We start from the raw sequence: 17,458 nt of genomic DNA, 5'->3' as shown, positions 1-17,458 counted from the left end.
CCCCACCCCCTCCTGTCGGGAGCCGGCACACAGGGTGTGAGTGAGCTCCCTGAGGACCGGAGTCCAGCTGGGGATGAGGGGAGTCCTCGCAGGGGGCGCAGACCCACTCCTGGCCGGTCACCACCACCGCCTCCTGGGACATGGCCTGAAGCCGTCTTCGATCCCTGGCAAACCCGTGGCCTGAGAGAACCGGCCGTCGGCACAGCCCAGCTCCCAGCCGGCTCTGATCTTGCAAGGCCACCTCTCGCCACAGGCATGTCCATCCCTGGCGGTGAGGAACCCTCAGGCAGGCTGGCTGCGCATCCCTCTGCCGCCTCCACAGGCCGTCCTCCAGCGCTGAGACAACAGCCCACACTCTCCCCCACCCCACACTCACTACGGGGAGCTGCATGGGCGTCTCCAGCAGCGCTTCCCGGAGATGAGTCCTGAGTGACTGACGCTGTGAAGCGTGGTGTCCTCAGGGTCTGGTGACACAGGCATAGGCAGGAGAGGAACATGTAGGTTATGTAGACTGACCACTAGGAAATGGCAATGCTTACAGTTTTAAAACACTTTCTTATAGTAATTTTCAAATAACACAAAATTCCCATGAGTGTGGTGCAGATCCATAGCCACCTGATGTTTCCTCTCTCACAGAGTGACGGGCGGGGAACTGTTTGAGGACATCGTGGCGCGAGAGTACTACAGCGAGGCCGACGCCAGGTGAGTGAGCGCCCCGCACCTCCTGCCCTGCAGCGCCCGTGCGGCCTGGACTCAGCTCCATCCGGACTCCGTGAGGACATCCCCTCACTGGTGGTTTTCTCTGCGGGGTTTCCAAGACAACTCCCTGGAAAAAAAACCTATGAGTCTGGTCTAAACTTTATTTTTCTCTGGTGTCTGTAGTTAGAGTGTGCATTTCGTTTTTCTGTTCTTTACTGATTAAGACATTTTATTTTTTAAAGCCTCACTAGAATGGCTTCTGCTAAAGAAATACACTTTTTTAGCAGATGTGAGAGATGGAAGATTGACACCCACTGGTCTCCAATCCCCGCTCCCAGTGTGCCTAGTCACTTAACGACTCTTCGACTTCTGTTTCAGTTCATTAAAATTAAGTAAAATTAAAAGCTCAGTTCTTGGGTTGCACCGGCCACATCTCAGGGGCCAGGGGCTATGATGGGCAGCAGGTCCGAGCACCGGCCTCTGGGCTTTGGAGCGGCCCAGAGTCACCCAGAGGCCGGTCCCAGTCAGCTGGGAGCCCTTACAGCCCTGGGACCCGCATCTGGAAAACACTCATCCAGGAATTCCAGAGGGTTCCAGAGGCCTTTCCAGTCTCGTCACTGACAGATTTGTACAGAAGTTGAAAGTGGCTCCCATTTTGTCTCACTTGAAAGTGCCAGGCTGCCCAGAGGTGACGCCGTGAGCAGCAGCCGCTTGCTTAGGCCGGTGGATCTCAGGCCCCTCGCCTGGCACCCTGGTCGTCCGTCAGCAGGGGAGCAGAGGAGTGTTCTGAGAAGATCAAGGGAAGAGTTTTTATGGTTGAAGGATCGGGCTGGTCCGGCCGCCGCGGCCCGTCTCCTGAGCAGCGGGCTGCGCAGCTCCCTGGTCCCTGCACACGCCCTGCGCCTTAGCCCCACTGCTCATGGCTTTCTGTGGTCTCACCATGGCTGGCTCTGCTTTTCCACGGGGTTTCCACTGCCAGTGTCAACGGGAAGCTCCGTGTCACGTCTGCCCCGCTGAGTGACTTGCCAACGGCTCCCAGACCCACACCCTCGCGAGGCCCCTGCGGCTCCTGCGCAGCCTGGAGAACCTGCGCTGGGGAGGGCGGGGCTCAGGGTGGCCAGCAAGCTGGGGGCTCACTCGAGTGCTCAGTGCTAGGTGAGCAGCCAACATACGATCGAAAACTGCCGGTGAAGTTAAATATTAAGATTGTGTCACCATCGAAGGGCCCAGGGTGACGGCAGCCCCGTGGCGGGTCACCGTGCGCTTGCTCCATGGCGGTGGAGCTCACGGGCACGTTCAGGGGAGCCCGTCACATGCAGGAGACAGCACTCTCTTCTGAGCCACGAGTGTCAGCACCTTCTGCAAACGGTTTGCAGGCGTTGGCTGGTCAGGAAGCTCGGGTCCCGCCTGCTCACCAGGGAGCACGGCGAAGGCCTGCAGTGTGGGTGCTGTCTCCTTCCTTCTTCCCGTGACTCCTCAGGCCGAGAACCTGCCCGTAGTTTGAGAAGAGAAAGTGAGTTTCCCAGGAGGCAGTGTAAAGTGGGCGTTAAATAGAAGGAAACGAGCCCCAAGATCCAGGAAGCGCAGGCAGCCCTCAGGCGAGCCCTGGTGCAGCTGGCCACCTGAGGGCCCGGGGTCTCTGCAGCGCCAGCCCTGACCGCGTGTCGGCCCTGCCCTGGGTACACCAGGCGGTCGCTGTCCACCGGCTCCCCGTGGCGCGCTGCCCCGTACCCTGGTGGTGGAGCGCGTCCTCACTGAGCTCTCGCTTCCTCCGGCCGTGGTGTGGGCCTGAGCTCGGACGCTGCTGGGCGGTGGCCCACGTCACTGTCGGGGGACGGGAACGGAGAGCCACAGTGGGGGTCCCTCTAACTGAACGGCGTTTGCCAGCAGGGAGCAGGCCCGAGAGAGAGGGCACGGCTGGTGCATCTCCGGAGGTGACAGCAAGCGCTGCTCCAGGGGCTCCCGTTGTACCGTTTGCCCCTCGGCTCCTAGCCCTTCCCCAGAAGCAGCCCGACTGCCGCGGGCTCCACGTTGTGGGCAGACTTTTGGTTCTCCTTCTCCTGGGGACCTGTTAGTTTTCCTCCAACGTGTCGCGCCGGAGCAGTGCTGCCGAGTCAGACGGTAGCTGTGCCCCAGGTCCGACCCTCTCACCTGCCGCATCCTCCTCCTTCCCCCGGTGCCGTGGTGACCAGGCGTGCACAGTTCAGGCATGCGAGAGACCCCCATACGCTTGGTCCCTGAAGAGTTTCCCAAGACATGATGGGAGCGGGTACACGTTCTCCTCCTGGAAACCTTCCCTTCTGGGTAGCGTGATCGCGTTTGACACGGGGATGAACGAAGCAGCTCAAGTGGTTTTGCCTGAACATGCCACAGAGTCCGTGCTGGGACCAGAATCACCAGTACCTTCACTCGGCAGTTTTCAGTTCCTGTGTAAGGTTGGGAATTGGGAGAGAGTGTGATTGTGTGTGTGCTGGGACTGCACTGCCACCGGCACCCGGTCCCCAGCGCCCTCTGCCTTGTGTCTCCGCAGCCACTGCATCCAGCAGATCCTGGAGAGCGTGAGCCACTGCCACCTCAACGGCATCGTGCACAGGGACCTGAAGGTCAGTGCAGCCCATGTCTGGTTGAAGGAGCGTGTGATGTTTCTGTGGAAGAGCCAAGGGCGGGCACTTAACCTGGTTCCCTCGTTGCTCCTAGCTTTCCGCCCACACTGACTGTTGTGAATGATGCTCCGTGCCTCCCAGCTGCTTGTCTGCAGGCTAAACGCGCGTCACAGCCACGGGGTGCTGTGGCATCACAGCGACAGTGCAGGACGTGCCTGCTCTGGTTTAGGCAGTGCACCAGGGGGCGGGGCTGCACCAGGGGGAGGAGCTGCACCAGGGGGCGGGGCTGCACCAGAGGAGGAGTTTCACCAGGGGGCGGAGCTGCACCAGGGGGCGGGGCTTCACCAGGGGAGGAATTTTGCCAGGGGGCATGGCTGCACCAGGGGAAGAGTTTTGTCAGGGGACATGGCTGCACCAGGGGAGGAGTTTCACCAGGGGGCAGGGCTGTACCAGGGGCAGGGCTGCACCAGGGGAGGAGTTTTGCCAGGGGGCAGGGCTGTACCAGGGGCAGGGCTGCACCAGGGGGCGGGCTGCACCAGGGGGCGCTTTCCCTAACCCAGCGCTTGCCTGGAGGCCAAGGCCTGTGACGTGTGCCATCCTCGGAGTGCACACCACCTCTGTTGTGAGCCCCAGAGGCTGTGGTGGGAAAGCTGGCGGCACGTGGCTCCCCCAGGCCCTCAACCCTCGGTGGAGAGGGTCCCCGGGCAAGCAGGGCAGGCTTCTTAAGAACACATCGGTGTCTGAGAGTCACCCCATGTGCCCTGTGTCCACACGAGACCAGGAAATGGGAAGAATGGGGAACCACTTGGAGGTGCAGACGACAGCTGGAAGATTTTGTTTGTGTTCTAACCTAATCCTGGTTTAAAGGAAGCATCTTTAAGGTGGGTTTTTTTAGAACACACGGGCCCCCCGTTGGGCACACGTCTGGCAGGACCCTGCTTGTCCGAGGCAGTGGGTGCTGTGCCTGAGCAACGTGTCTGTGCTTCCGAGAAGGTGGCACGCCGGCTGTTCACCAGGCAGGGCCGGCTCCTGAGTGTGTGGGGACCGCGCTGCCCCTGGTGTTGGCACACAGTCGCTGCACTCAGGCCGCTTGGGCCACGGGGCACGAAGGGGCGTGGTGCCTGGACTGTTGAATGCAGTGCCGTCTGCAGCAGATCCACTGGGGAGCGTGGGCTCATTCCCACTCGGGACGAAACATGGTCCTCGCCCGCTGAGATTTCGGTTCCGAGTCTCCAGTGGCGGCGAGCAGCGTGATGGCCCCCTCGTTCTGGACTCATCTGTGGACAAGGGTCAGACCCCGCAGCCAGGCCGTGGGGGTCCCGATAGCGAGTGGGCGGTTACCCAGGTTCTAGAGCCGCAGGAGAGTCACTAGTAGGTTGTGGCCCCGTGAGGGCCGTCAGCCCGGGAAGGCGGAGGACGCCAGGCATCCTTTTTCCTTCATACGTGCCTCCCGGGGACCCGACAGGCCTTTCCAGTAGGTGAGGAAGGCCACACAGACGTGCTGACCAAGCAGGTTTACTGAGCACACGCACATCCTGACGCTCTAGGACGCCACTCAGCCCCGCGTGCCACGGACGACGAGAAACGTAGGTTTGGGAAGTGAGCGAAGGAGGGGCCTTGGTTTCCCGACTGTGCCTGTGCTGTTCAGAGGAGGCGGCCGAGAAGCGGAAATGAAGGAAGACGTGGGCAGGAGCATCTGCGTGTGAGCGCCGTGTGGGCAGTGGGTCTTCGTTTGAAACCTCGGCCTGGCCGGGCGTTGGCACCGGTGCAGCGGCTTGGGCCGCTGTGTGTCTGGTGGGCCCCTGAGGTTTCTCATGGGCAGACCTCTCTAGTGTGTGTCCTGGAAGAATATGTCTCTAAAGATCCACAGGGCATTACTTGAGGATGAGATTTGTAAGCAAAACGTTGCCTTCGTTTCTGGAATCTCCCTTTGACCTCAGTTTGCATCTGAGAGCATTCAGTGTCGAAAGCCCAGGCGTGGTCAGTGGTGTTTCCTTGGACGGCGCGTCCGCTAGCCCTTCGCAGGCCCCCTCCCCATCGGGATGAGGGGACAGCACGTTCCTTTGAAGATTCATTTTTCTGGTGATCTTATTCCTTCCACACCATGTGCGGACAGAGCCCTTTTGTTCCTTGTCAGAACGCAGAGCTGCTCATTTCCAAGCAGACCTACAGGACTGGCGCGTTTTTATGCGATGGGGTCGGCCGCTCTTTGTGATAAACGGACCATTTGAAATCTTCCTCCGTGTGTGGAAAGCCAAGGGCCAAGGATGGGGAGTGTCGCTTCTCTCCCAGGACCTTCGTCCTGCATTTTCTGGGTCGTGACGTGGATGTGTGTCCGTGTCCAAGGTCAGCTGAGCCCTTTGCGGGCGGGAGCGTGCATCAGCGCAGGCGGCAGGCCCGCGTGTGAGCTGTGCGCTAAGCTGCTCTCTGACCTGCGAGCTGAAGTCGCTGATTGGAAACTCGGGCCAGGACCTCGGGAGGGCTCGCTGCCGCACGGGCCGCTTCCCGCCAGGCGGTGAGGTGCAGCACCGCCCGCGCGGCTCTTCTGGGGAAGTGTCTGCTCCGTCCTCTGCCGTTAGAGGACGGGGTGAGCTTCGGGGAGCTCACTCCTGCTCCTGCCAGACGGCTCCCCGTTAGGCCCCCTCGGCCCCGGTCCCCGCGTGTTCCTGGGCTTGCCACAGCCCCGGCCACTGCTTGTCCTGGTCTCGCCCGCACCTGAGAAGGGGAAGGGGGCAGCTGGGCTCCTCCTACCTGGCTCTACACTGGACGTTGCAGTGACTGTTCTCAGGCCCTGGCTCCTGTGCTCGTCCAGGGACCATGCGGACGTGTGAGCACACCTCGGTCATCCACGCCCGTTAGAAGCCCGTGTTGCTGTCCATCATCAGAGGCCCGGCTGGGCGTGAGTGGGTGCTGACTGCAGCCCCTCAGGGAGCACTGCTGTGGCTCAGGGGGCTGCAGGGTGCGGTGCAAGCTGAGCGCTGAGGGGTCGCAGGGGCCTTCCGTCCAGGAAAGGCAGTGCCAGCACAAGCAGCACCAACTAAAGGTGATGGTTCCGCCCGTCACTGGCCACTGAGTAACGGAGACGAGTGTCTCTGAGGCAGTCACACCCGCAGGGCGGCCAGCCGGTGGGCACACCCGGTGTGGAGCCCCAGGACTGGAGACGGGCTGAGCACTGCAGGGCGGGCAGAGGCACCCAGCAGAGACCAGGAGGGGCAAGTGGGGGGAGTGGGAATTAGGGCAGGGGTACACGTCACTGCCCTGGCAGGATGGGTGTGTGTGGGGGGGGTGGGGGGGTGGATGGTGGGTGTGGGATGGATGGTGAGTGGATGGTAGGTGGATGATGGGTAGATGGGTGGTGGGTGGATGGTGGATTTGAGGTGGGGGGGTGGGTCAATAGATGATATAGAGGGACAAAGAGATGTTAATGAAGGTAGTAATTCTGGAGATTGGGGAGGATTTTAAATACTGTTTCATGGGAAAAAATTAAAGTTATGAGCAGAAAGGAAATGCATCCTTGGCGGGGGGTGGGGGGGGTAGGGTAAGGCATAGTCAGCTCTTGGTCACGTGGTGGTGCGTGTATCACATTGAGTTCCACACTGTGGACAGATCTAAAACCACAGCTCCTTTTCTGAGAGCCACACGTAGATGAGATGTTAGAGAACGTGTTTGTGCGTTATGTGTGTCTAGTATTTTAGGAACAAGCTGTGTGTGTGATAAATCCCACGGTGCATCGAGTCGCTCTGCTTTTTGCCATTGAGGCCTATGTGTGCCAGGCCAGGGGCGGCACTGGGTGTTGGCACAGGCAGCTACCTGAGCGTGTGCTGACGCGACAGCAGTCGGGGAACAGAGGTGCCGGCCTCGCCCACATGTGCTGATGGAAGCAGACCCCTGATCGCACGCTGTCGGCACGCGCTTCTGCTGGAAGCTCCCTGGGCCGAGCACACACACACGCACCCATTCCCTGGAAAATAAAACAAAACTCACGTGCCACGTGCCTGGGAGACCCCAAAAATCACATGTGCCACGTGCACGCAGACCCCAGAAACCATCTGTGTAAACTGGTCCAACTCTCGGTATCATTTTGCCACGTTCCTTCTGCTGAGTGTCTGCTCTGCAGGCTCTGAGCCACTGCCTGTGGCCGGGCCGGGCCCCGCGTGCCCTGGGAGCGGGCAGCACTCTCCCTCCTGCCCAGGGTCTGTCCATGCGTCCGTCCGACCGCGCCATGCAGGTCATCCTTTCCAGCTGCGTCGCCCTGGGTCAGGAACGGCCGCCCAAGAGGCCAGCGCGTGCCGGTTGCTCCCCGATCGCGGAAAGCGTGTTGGTTCAGTCACTCACGATGGCTCCCGTCTTTCTCCTTCTTCCTGAACCAGCCGGAGAATCTGCTCCTGGCCAGCAAATCCAAGGGGGCGGCCGTGAAGCTGGCAGACTTTGGCCTCGCCATCGAGGTTCAAGGGGACCAGCAGGCGTGGTTCGGTGAGTAGCCCCCCGGCCCCACCCACTCCCGACGAGAACTGTGGGGACGGCTCCCCACAGCTCCAGCGTGGAGACAGGGCCCACAGCACTGACCCTCCTGGCACTGCAGGGCGTCAGTCAGAGGGATCGGAGGGTGTGACGGGAGCAGCAGGAACTCTGCTGGGCGGGGAGGGCCGGAGCCGACAGATGCCGCTCGCTCACTCGCTCACTCGCTCAGCGCTCCTGGCTTCCCTCGGGAGGAGAGGGCCTCCGCGCCGCCTCACTGGACGCTGAGACGATGCAAAGAGCAGGACTTGGAATCTCGCAGCGCTCCCAGGCCTGGGATTCCTAAGTGAAAGTTTTAAGAAATAGTTAAAAGAACACATGTACATAGATAGGCGTTGTGTTCCATCTTAACACGTTAAGCGTCATGTCCGGACCTCGTCAGTCACTGTTGACTGACGATACACAATTTAAAAATTATATTCTTCTATTAATAAACCTTAAATAACTTGGAGATCATAAAGGAATGCACCTAAATATTACTTGTTCCCAAAAAGAATTTTAATGAATGTTATTACAACACGGTCTACGCAAACATGGTTGTCCTGTGCGGGTTCCACAGGTGTTACAACTGATTTGTCAACTTCCTGGCAGCACCTCCTCCAAATCGTGCTGCGCTGCCTTCGTGGCAGTTTTTACAATATCTGCGAGCTCTAGCCACTCTTCCAGTTTTTCGTTGCAGTTTGTGACGAGATATTTGAGTCTATGTACAGCACAGCTACTTGGAATTTCTTCATCCCAACAGTTTGTTAGATGGGCAGCTAATTGCTTCTGAAATTCTGGGATACACATATTCTTCTTGCTATTATTTTTAAATAAAATACAAGCATTGAGAGCAGCAGTATTTAGTAGGAGCTCAAAGGCTAGCTTTTATACCATTTCATGGGTTTTCGTGCCAGATTATCATAGGCACTCATTGATCACATATGTCAACTGCTTTTCCTGCATTGTGATCCACTACAGGTTTTGGTTTCAAGTGGTGACCTGACCTGTTCTCTGACGTGTGTTTTGTTGAAAGAAGTAAGATGTCCCCCTTATCTTTCCGTTTTAAAATGGTTATTCCTTTTTTTTTCTCTTTTGCTATAAATCCTCCGTTTTAATTTCTTTGGCGTTACTTCATGAGGACTTCCCCGTTAATTTGAACATAATGTTCCTACTAAATGAGGATTGTTATCGAGTAATTTATATGCTAAATCTAAACTCGTGAACCAGTTGTCTATGTACAATGTGTGTCCCTTGTTGAAAACATCTCTACAAAGAGACATTACAACGTTAGTTGGTGTCGTATTTTCTTTTTCTAAACTTTTCCCTGCGTATACACAGAAAGCATACGTGTACCCAGGTCTGCTGTGCAACTTAAATAATTTAATATCGCATTTGTGGCATTCGTGTTTTCAATATTGCCTAAATATTATGCGGCCACGAAATGGTATCAAAGATTCATCGATACATAGAGCTTCAGATGGATCATAATCTTTTTTGAAATTTATTTCCATGTTATCTGTTAGTTGTATTTTGCATAAACAATTGGAAACATCTGCCTCCCTATTGTCTGAAAAATGCAGCATTCGTAATAATGTTTCAAATCTATTTCTTGAGATTTTTTTCGGGAAAGTTTGCATACATGCAAGATCATGGGACCAATATAAACGTAAAAATGGTATCTAACTAGTCCATCCATAGAATCACCCAAAAAGTCTTTTCATTTCATTTCTGTTTGTCACAGTCCACCTGCACAAACACTGCGAGTTTTCAGCCCCTAGTTTTTGCGATGCATGTAAGTTCATTTCTTTGGCGAGATCCTCAAACAGCTCATTAGGCACAAACAGTTCATAAGAATTCTCTACTGTTGCACATGACTTTACATTCAAGTCTTTAGCCCTAAAGCCAGACGGATAGGTGAAAGGCATAGTCCTTGGTTGATTACCTCTGGATCATGCCATTCTTCAAAAGCCTCACCCTCATCCTCTGATGACGAAAAAGAATAACGTTTTTTAGGAAAACTAATTTCACTTGAGTCGCTTTCACGCGCTGCTTCTACTGACATTGTCACTGTTACGGGTAAAGAAAAACTGTTAAACTGCACTGGAACACGGACCACAGACAACTGACCGAAGAGAAAGCATTTCTAAAAGAACACAGAGTACAGATTGCGATAAACACATACAGGAATATGCCTGAAGATGTGCATGCAGTCTTATCGCAACCCTACTCAGCTCTCCGGCCGCCAGCATATCGGTGAAATCGGACATCGCGGGCTAAACGGAAAGGAAGACCAAGCCGGCCTGGCGCTAACGTGTTCAATGTCCTTTCTCTAAAAGGCCAGCCTCCTCTCTGAAGTTTGGCTAATGTTGACATTTCTCTGTGTTTACCTCCAACCACGGAGGAGATGGGAGCTGAACCAGCTGAGATCGCAGCGTTTCTGCCACCGGGACCCCTCGGCGACCGGCCTGCAGCAGCTGCTTTGCACTGACGTCCGCACCCCGTGTGCCAGGCAGGCGCCGAGTCACCCGTTTCCTAGGGCGCCCTGAGGCAGCCCCTCCCCAGCCTCGTCCCCTTCCCTCCTGATGCTCAGCGGCCGCGATGAGCGAGCACTTCACGTGCCTCCCGCTTCTAGTCCTTTTCCTCTGAGCAGCTGTCCGCCCTGCCAGGCTCCCTCTCCCGCCTGGGCCCAACACGCCCATCTGGCCGTGCCCGCAGCCCCGCTGCCCGCCCCTCGCCTGTCTTCCAGGTGATGGTGGATGGCATGTGGCCTCCCGGCGATGGGGGTCCTCCCGGCGATGGGGGTCCTCCCGGCAATGGGGGTCCTCACTTGCTCCTGCCGTCCTTGTCCTTGTCCTCATCTTTATCGTGTGTCCATGGGACCAGACGGTTCTTGTCTGTGGCCCGCTCCTGTTCCGTACGCCTCCCACACACCCTCCCGCCCACCACGAGGCCTGCCCTCCGCCTGCCGGGCTTGTCCCTGCAGAACAGACGAAGGTGGGCCTGGGACTCGTTCTGTGAGCATGGGCCTCCGTCGCCTGCGTGCTGGTGAGAACACAGCCTGGCGGGTCTGGCAGGAGGCCGGGCGCGCACAGCAGGGCCTGTGCCTGCGGCCTTGTCCGTGCACAGGGCGGGGCGAGGAGCAGACGGGCGGCCTCCGCGATGGGCATACTGGGCCGTCCCGAAGGAGGGGCCTTGTTCCCGCTGGCAAGGCGCTAAGGGCGTCCAGGCGCGGGCTGGGCCGGGAGGGTCTCAGGCCTGAGGACTGCGCAGCTGGCGTGCGGCGGGTTGGTGGGGCAGGAGGGGGCCTGGCCTAGTGAAGGGGCTGCTGTGGCCTGGAAGGTCAGGGATGTGGTGAGAAGTTGCAGGTGCAGTGGGCGTGCTGGGCTCTGCAGCAGGCGGTGGTAGTGGGGTGGGAGGTGGGCAGCCGCCTGCCGGGGAGGCCAGTGTGAGGACGTGAATGGGGGTGGGAGGGGGCACGAGCAGGTTCCCTTCCTCAGGCAGCACACAGCTCTGAGCTCCGGGAATCTCACCGGGGCCTGGTGGGTTCTGTCGAGAACAGAGTGGGACCCTCCAGAGCTGGGGGAGTTGGGGGGGGATAGGATCGGAGGAGGATGACCGGGAGCAGGAGCATGGACGGAGCCTCATGCCCAGAGCCACGGTGGAGTTGGCGCCAGCGTCCAGCCTGAGCGCCAGGGGCCGTCTGTGCTCCTGACCCTCCTGTGTCATCTCCACGGGGAGGCAGGCGGCTGTGTGGGCGGGGCTGGCCCTCTGAGTGAGGACAGCCTCACCCTGGCTGACTCCTGGACAGTCGCTCCCACTCCCGGGCGGTGTCTGCGGTGGAGGTGGCGCTCCCGCAGGCGTGCTGAGCCGGGAGCTGTGAGCAGCCTCACCTCGGGGGTGGACACGCTCGCTCGGGTGGCCCAGTGCGTCTGCTGCGACTGCAGGCGCGCGTTGCTGGCAGCAGCGGGTCTCGGGGGCCGGGACGTGGGGAAAGCTCCATGCCCCAGCACACACTGCCCATGTCAGCTCTTGCTAAGTGCCCGTTAGAGAAGCGCCTTTTCAGAAAATGCGCGTTTCTGAAGGTGAGACCCCTCGTTGCTCAGGCGAGGTACATGGGAGTCCTTGTGCAGCCTGGGGGGCGGGGCACAGGGTGGCTGGGCCTGGTGAGTGCCCACAGCTCCCCCATGTCCGCTCAGTGTCATCTGCCTCAGTGCCACGTGTCTGACCCGTGTCACCTGTAGAAGGTGGTGTCGGCTTTTTACTTTCCTGAGAGAAGGACAGAACTGTCTTCGTCGTGTGGAATGCCAGGTTTCGGGCTTTTATATAATTTTACTCAGAAGAGAAAGGGTCTGGGCGGGGGCAGCCGTGGGAGGTGGCAGGTGCGGAAGATGCAGGAACATGGGCTCCTCAGCGTCGCTCCCCATTCCTGGGGCCGAGGTGCCCCCCTCCTGGTGCAGGGCCTCCGCCCAGGACACGGGCGCCTGCTTGTTGGTGCCCAGGGGGAGGCTGGGGCCTCGCCGTGTGGGTGGGGCGTCCTCCCCTCACAGGGAGCTCAGCCCCACACAGAGAAGGTGCTGCTTGAGGGCCGCAGGGGCCGGCCAGCACCTGGGGCGGCTCGTGTCAGGACAAGCTGGGTGTCCTGAGCCACCGGGCGGCGGGTCCGTGTGCAGGGCCTGGGAGAGACGCTGCCTTCCTGCCTGAGGCCGGCTCACCTGGACCCACCGCGGACGGAGCAGAAAAGCTCTCGCCGCCTCCGCCTCCCATTTCTCTGTCCCCCTGCCGACCCCCTGGCTCTGCCCGCAGGTTTCGCTGGCACGCCCGGGTACCTGTCTCCAGAAGTGCTGCGGAAGGACCCCTACGGGAAGCCGGTGGACATGTGGGCCTGCGGTAAGCACCCCGGCAGGTTCGGGCAGCGCAGCTGACGGACTGAGATGGGACCTTCTCCATCTGCGCCTGGGGCCCTGCAGCGAGGTCACCGGGAGGGCAGGCGGGCCCTGTTGGCCGTCTCTGACTCAGGAGCCCCTTCCCGTTCCCAGGAGAGGCCCAGGGTGCTGGTCTGAGCGGGTCCTTGAGGTGAGGGACGTGGCGGCCCACGGTGAGCCTGCCTGGGCCTCTGTCCTCCTCAGCAGCCTCGTGGAGCCTCGGTTTCCACAGATCTTGCACGTGGGGAGGGGAGCAGGGGTGCCGCTTGGAGAGAAGGAGCCGGCCGTCCTGTGGGTCCGGGCAGCGCCGTGCCTGCAGCGGTCTCTCCGGGAGCTCACTGCCCTGGGAGAGGCTGAAGAAGGGGGACAGGCGCTCTGGGCGGTCCTGTGGGGCTGTGGACATAGTCCCCTCTGGGCACGCACGGCTCCCGCCGCCTTCGCTGCTCCTCTCTCAGCCTGGACGGGCTGCACAGCCTCGATTCTGAAAGGAACTTGGTTTTACTTAAAAACAAGCCCTTCCCTAAGGCGTGGAAGGTGAGCTGTTCAGGCTCTGCTGCTTGTGGCCGCGTCAGTGGCAGCACCAGGTGCCGTTCATTTAACCTGGGAGCACCCGGCTCTGGGCCCTCCTCGCCCAGGGCGGCCACTGGGAGGTCCCACGCTGGTCAGTCTTTGCTGGGCGCCTGCCGCCCCACCCGTCCTGCCTCTGAGTGGCTTCTCTACTGTGAAGGGGGAGGGGGCGGTATTGCCCTCGTGGGATTAGAAGTGGTCAAGTAGCACACAGATGAAATTCAGAGAGTCTTGGCTTTTCAATAAGTCAGCCCCACCAGCTCTGCTTCTGCTGCTGGATTTAGCAGGCGGGCACTGAGGGGTGTGGGGGGAGTGGGTGTGTAGCTGCCCTCAAACCCTGAACGCTGGAGGGAGGGCCGGTGGTACAGGCTGGGTGGGCACCTGGGCCTCCGCGGGCCACCGAGACCCTGTATTGAGACGGAGACCACGGAGCAAGGGCTTCCTCTCCTCGCAGGCTGTCCACACGCCCAGCCCCTGCTGTCAGGGCGGGAGTGTATGCCCGGCTCCATGCTCAGCACACAGCCCAACTAGAGGCAGAATGACTAAGAAACAGAAGCAAACTCTGAGACTGCACAAGTGAGCGAGCAGGAGGCAAGGCGGAAGCTCGGGAGGCCTCAGCTCGGGCCTGCGGGCTCTGCCATGGCCGTCGCCCGCGCTGGGCGCTGGGGCTGTGCTCGGGAGCATCCCCTCCCCCCGTGCCTCCAAGCACACCCTCTGCCTGCGGGGGGAGGGGGGCCGTCCAGGGCCTGCCACAGGAGCTCCGTGGCTGCGACCTAATGCTGTTCCCGCTCGTCCCTGCAGGCGTCATTCTCTACATCCTGCTGGTGGGGTACCCCCCCTTCTGGGATGAGGACCAGCACAGACTCTACCAGCAGATCAAGGCCGGAGCTTACGATGTACGTGGGGGCCGGGGCTTCCCGGGGCGTTCTCGGGGGGCAGCCCGCCTCCTCCCCGCCGCATGCAGGTCACCCACGGGCTTCGAGGTCATCCTCACAGGGAAACGTGGCGCGTCTTGCGTGTCCTCAGCCACGTCTGCTGAGAGCGAGAGGGAAGTAGCTCCCATCTGAGGAAGGACGTCTTGTCCAGTGTTGGCTCTCGGTGCATTTGAACACCTAGGAGTGGAGACGTGTTTGCTTCAGGAGGGCTCCCCCTGTGGGTGTAATACCGTCCCCAGCGCCTGTCATCACCTGCCGCCTGTGGCAGCACTTGCACGGCCTCACCGCCCCTCCCATCGCTGGGCTCGGTGCCTCTGGGCCCTGGGCCGGCTTCCGCTCGAAGAAGGGGCTGCACAGGGAAGGCCTTTGAAAGGCACAGGCCAGACGTGCTGTTGACGATCGGACGTTTGTCTGTGCACTCACCCATGGACTGAGGTCCTAATCTGAAGAGTAAGGCCGCGTTGTTTCCCTTCTTTCTTTACTTTTTAATAAATTTTTATTGAGTTCAGAGAGGAAGGGAGAAGGTGGGATAGAAACTTCAGTGATGAGAGAGAATCATTGACCGGCTGCCTCCTGCACGCCCTGCACTGGGGATCGAGCCCAAAACCGTGTCCTGACTGGGGATCGAACCCTGACCTCCTGGTTCATAGGTCGACGCTCAACCACTGAGCCACGCCGGCCGGGCTGGGCGTAAACTCTTATCCCTTCACTGAGAGCATCTCTGCTGAATGTGCTCATTATGTGAGTGAGGCTGCGTCATTATCAACAAAAACGCCACTTACAGGAACAGGGTGAAGCTTCGCTGTGAAGTCCCCGGTGAAGCGATTCCTGAGGGAAGCGAGGGAGCAGCCCTTCCAGGACTGGCTCTGGCGAGGTTCCTGGCGAGGGGCCAGCCTTCGGAAGGGCTGGCGTCTGGCCGAGGCTCACGGCCCATGCAGCCCGGATGTGGCCGGCCGCCCTGCTGTCCCTGCTCAGGGCGGGAGGTGCCCCGGGACCCGGGACCGGCATAGCGGCACGCAGGCGTCGGTACCTGGGGTAGCTCTCCGCTCTGTGCGTTAGTGATTTCTGTAAATAATCTGGGGAGGGTTGCCTAGAATTTCATGTTCAGATCCAAGCGAAACTCCAATGAGAGGACTAAGATTCTCAGAATTTCCTAAACTCCAGGATGTGTGGACCAGACATCACATGCCGAGTGTGTGTGTTTGCCCCCAGCAGCGCCTCTTCTCTGACAGAATGTAACTAGGGGACGGGCAGCTTCCACCTCGGTCGGCTTCTCTGGACGGTTCTGCTCCGACAGCGTGACCGATGGGAAGCTCATGGCCGCGGGGAGGAGTCTGTACTTGCTGCTGCCTGTCCCACGGCGGGGACCTGCCTCTAACTCTGAGTTTATGCCTTGAAGTTCCCATCACCAGAGTGGGACACGGTGACTCCCGAAGCCAAAGACCTCATCAACCGCATGCTGACCATCAACCCCGCCAAGCGCATCACCGCGTGCGAGGCACTGAAGCACCCGTGGATCTGCGTGAGTGGGGCCCGCCCGCCCGCCTGCGGCTGGCAGGGGCTTAGAGCACTTTTTGCAGGAAGAGGAGATGAGTGATTGCATTTTGTCTCCAGGTGTTTATGGGGCTAATTCCATGGTTAAAAACGCATTGTGGTAGCAGAGCTGGTTACAGACATGGCCAGACCCACATTGCCGACCATCACACGGCCGAGCGTTGCCCACTCATGACGAGTAACATTCACGAGCGCGAGTGAGGAGGCGACACCAGGCCTCACTGCGTCCCGGGAGTGAGGTGGCCCAGGCCATGCCTTGCCATCAGGCAGCTTCAGGGGAGCGCAGGGCTGGCAGCGGAGAGGTGGTCCGCGCAGGAGAGAGGCCGCCGGAGGCCGGGCAGAGCTGTACGCCTGCCGAGAACAGCCTGAGCGCTGGGGTGGATTGCAGCCACGCCTGGGATGCGGGTCAGACGTCAGGGTGCTGCCTGCTCTGCTGAGTCGAGGAGAGGCAGGCCTGTGGGGATCTGATGAGCCGTGTTGAAGGGAGGTAACGGGAGAGGCTGGCTAGTGCACACAGCTGGCATGTGTGCGGAGGGTCTGGGGTCCGGCCAGGTGGCGGGGTGCTGAGGGGGAGCCCTGGGTAACGTCCCTCCTCCCACAGCAACGCTCCACGGTGGCCTCCATGATGCACAGGCAGGAGACGGTGGACTGCCTGAAGAAGTTCAACGCACGGAGGAAGCTCAAGGTGAGGGCGCTCGTAAGGCGGGGTTGGGGGCGGGGGGGCGCGGAGAGCGGCTCTGACCTGGCAGAGTGCTGCGTGTCCTCTTGGGACTTGTCTCACGGTCCTGGGGCGTTGGGGACGCGCGGGAAGGGACCACGGTGGAGCACTAGGCTGTGACCGCGTGTGCCTGCCCTCCCGGCCGAAGAAGCGGCTGTCGGGGAGCCCGGTGTGCACACACGGCCTCGGCCCAGAGGCCTGCTGCCCGGGAAGCCGACAGGGACTAACGGGCCGTCACCCCGACCAGTCGGACTGGGAGGCTGTCGGGCCAGTGTGTGGGGCAGAGGTCACAGAGCACCGTTGACTTGTCTCCTCTCCCTGGCAGGGCGCCATCCTGACCACCATGCTGGCCACCAGGAACTTCTCAGGTGCGTGGGGGGACCTGGTCCTTGTCGTTTGTTATCCCTTCCAGCTGACTCTCTGGAATCGAAAAGTAATAATAACGAGGAACACGCTGTTGTTTGGGGATGGCGATGTGTCGTGGACTCGACCCCAACAGGCCCACAGGCTCCCTGCACAGAGGTGTGTCTGGGTTCAGGCAGGTGAGCCCCCCAAAGGGTGCGGCCGCCCCACCACCCAGCAGCCTGTGCCGACACAAGCCCCAGCTGCCGACCCTGCCTGTGTCGCCGTCGTCCTGGCTCAGCACCTGCACCTCGGATTTGTCAGCTGACGTTCCATAAAGTTCACAGCGAACGAGTGTCTCATTCCATCGGGAGTCCCAACAAGCGAGATTTTAAAGACCACGGTGGAGGAGCCGGCTCTCTGGGCTGCCTCCTCCCGAAAGCATGTCCCTGGGTGCAGGGGAGCCCGCTGGTGGGTGTCGGCTCAGTAGGGAGATAGGTCCCTGGGTGCAAGTGGAGCCCGCTGGTGGGTGTCGGCTCAGTAGGTATATAGGTCCCTGGGTGCAGGGGAGCCCGCTGGTGGGTGTCGGCTGCCCACAGGGATAGGTCCCTGGGTGCA

The 17,458-nt window shown here is 59.9% G+C and overlaps 1 protein-coding gene across 3 annotated transcripts in view; it reads left to right on the top strand.

Moving 5' to 3' along the window:
• The window catches only part of CAMK2D (calcium/calmodulin-dependent protein kinase II delta), a 156,461-nt gene that overhangs the window by 101,553 nt on the left and 37,450 nt on the right, over nt 1-17,458 (top strand). For all 3 annotated transcript variants that reach the window (XM_015563367.1, XM_015563365.1, XM_015563366.1), the window contains exons 4-11: nt 637-702; nt 3,230-3,302; nt 7,673-7,775; nt 12,606-12,689; nt 14,093-14,187; nt 15,626-15,748; nt 16,382-16,465; nt 16,824-16,866. In XM_015563367.1, the coding sequence (XP_015418853.1) occupies nt 637-702; nt 3,230-3,302; nt 7,673-7,775; nt 12,606-12,689; nt 14,093-14,187; nt 15,626-15,748; nt 16,382-16,465; nt 16,824-16,866 (671 nt within the window). The remainder of the gene's footprint in view (nt 1-636; nt 703-3,229; nt 3,303-7,672; nt 7,776-12,605; nt 12,690-14,092; nt 14,188-15,625; nt 15,749-16,381; nt 16,466-16,823; nt 16,867-17,458) is intronic.

This window comes from Myotis davidii, unplaced genomic scaffold (genome assembly GCF_000327345.1).
Source record: "Myotis davidii unplaced genomic scaffold, ASM32734v1 scaffold698, whole genome shotgun sequence".
NCBI classification, from domain to species: Eukaryota; Metazoa; Chordata; class Mammalia; order Chiroptera; family Vespertilionidae; genus Myotis; species Myotis davidii.
Note: the sequence above shows the minus strand (reverse complement) of the source record. Positions and strands in the feature narration are given on the sequence as shown.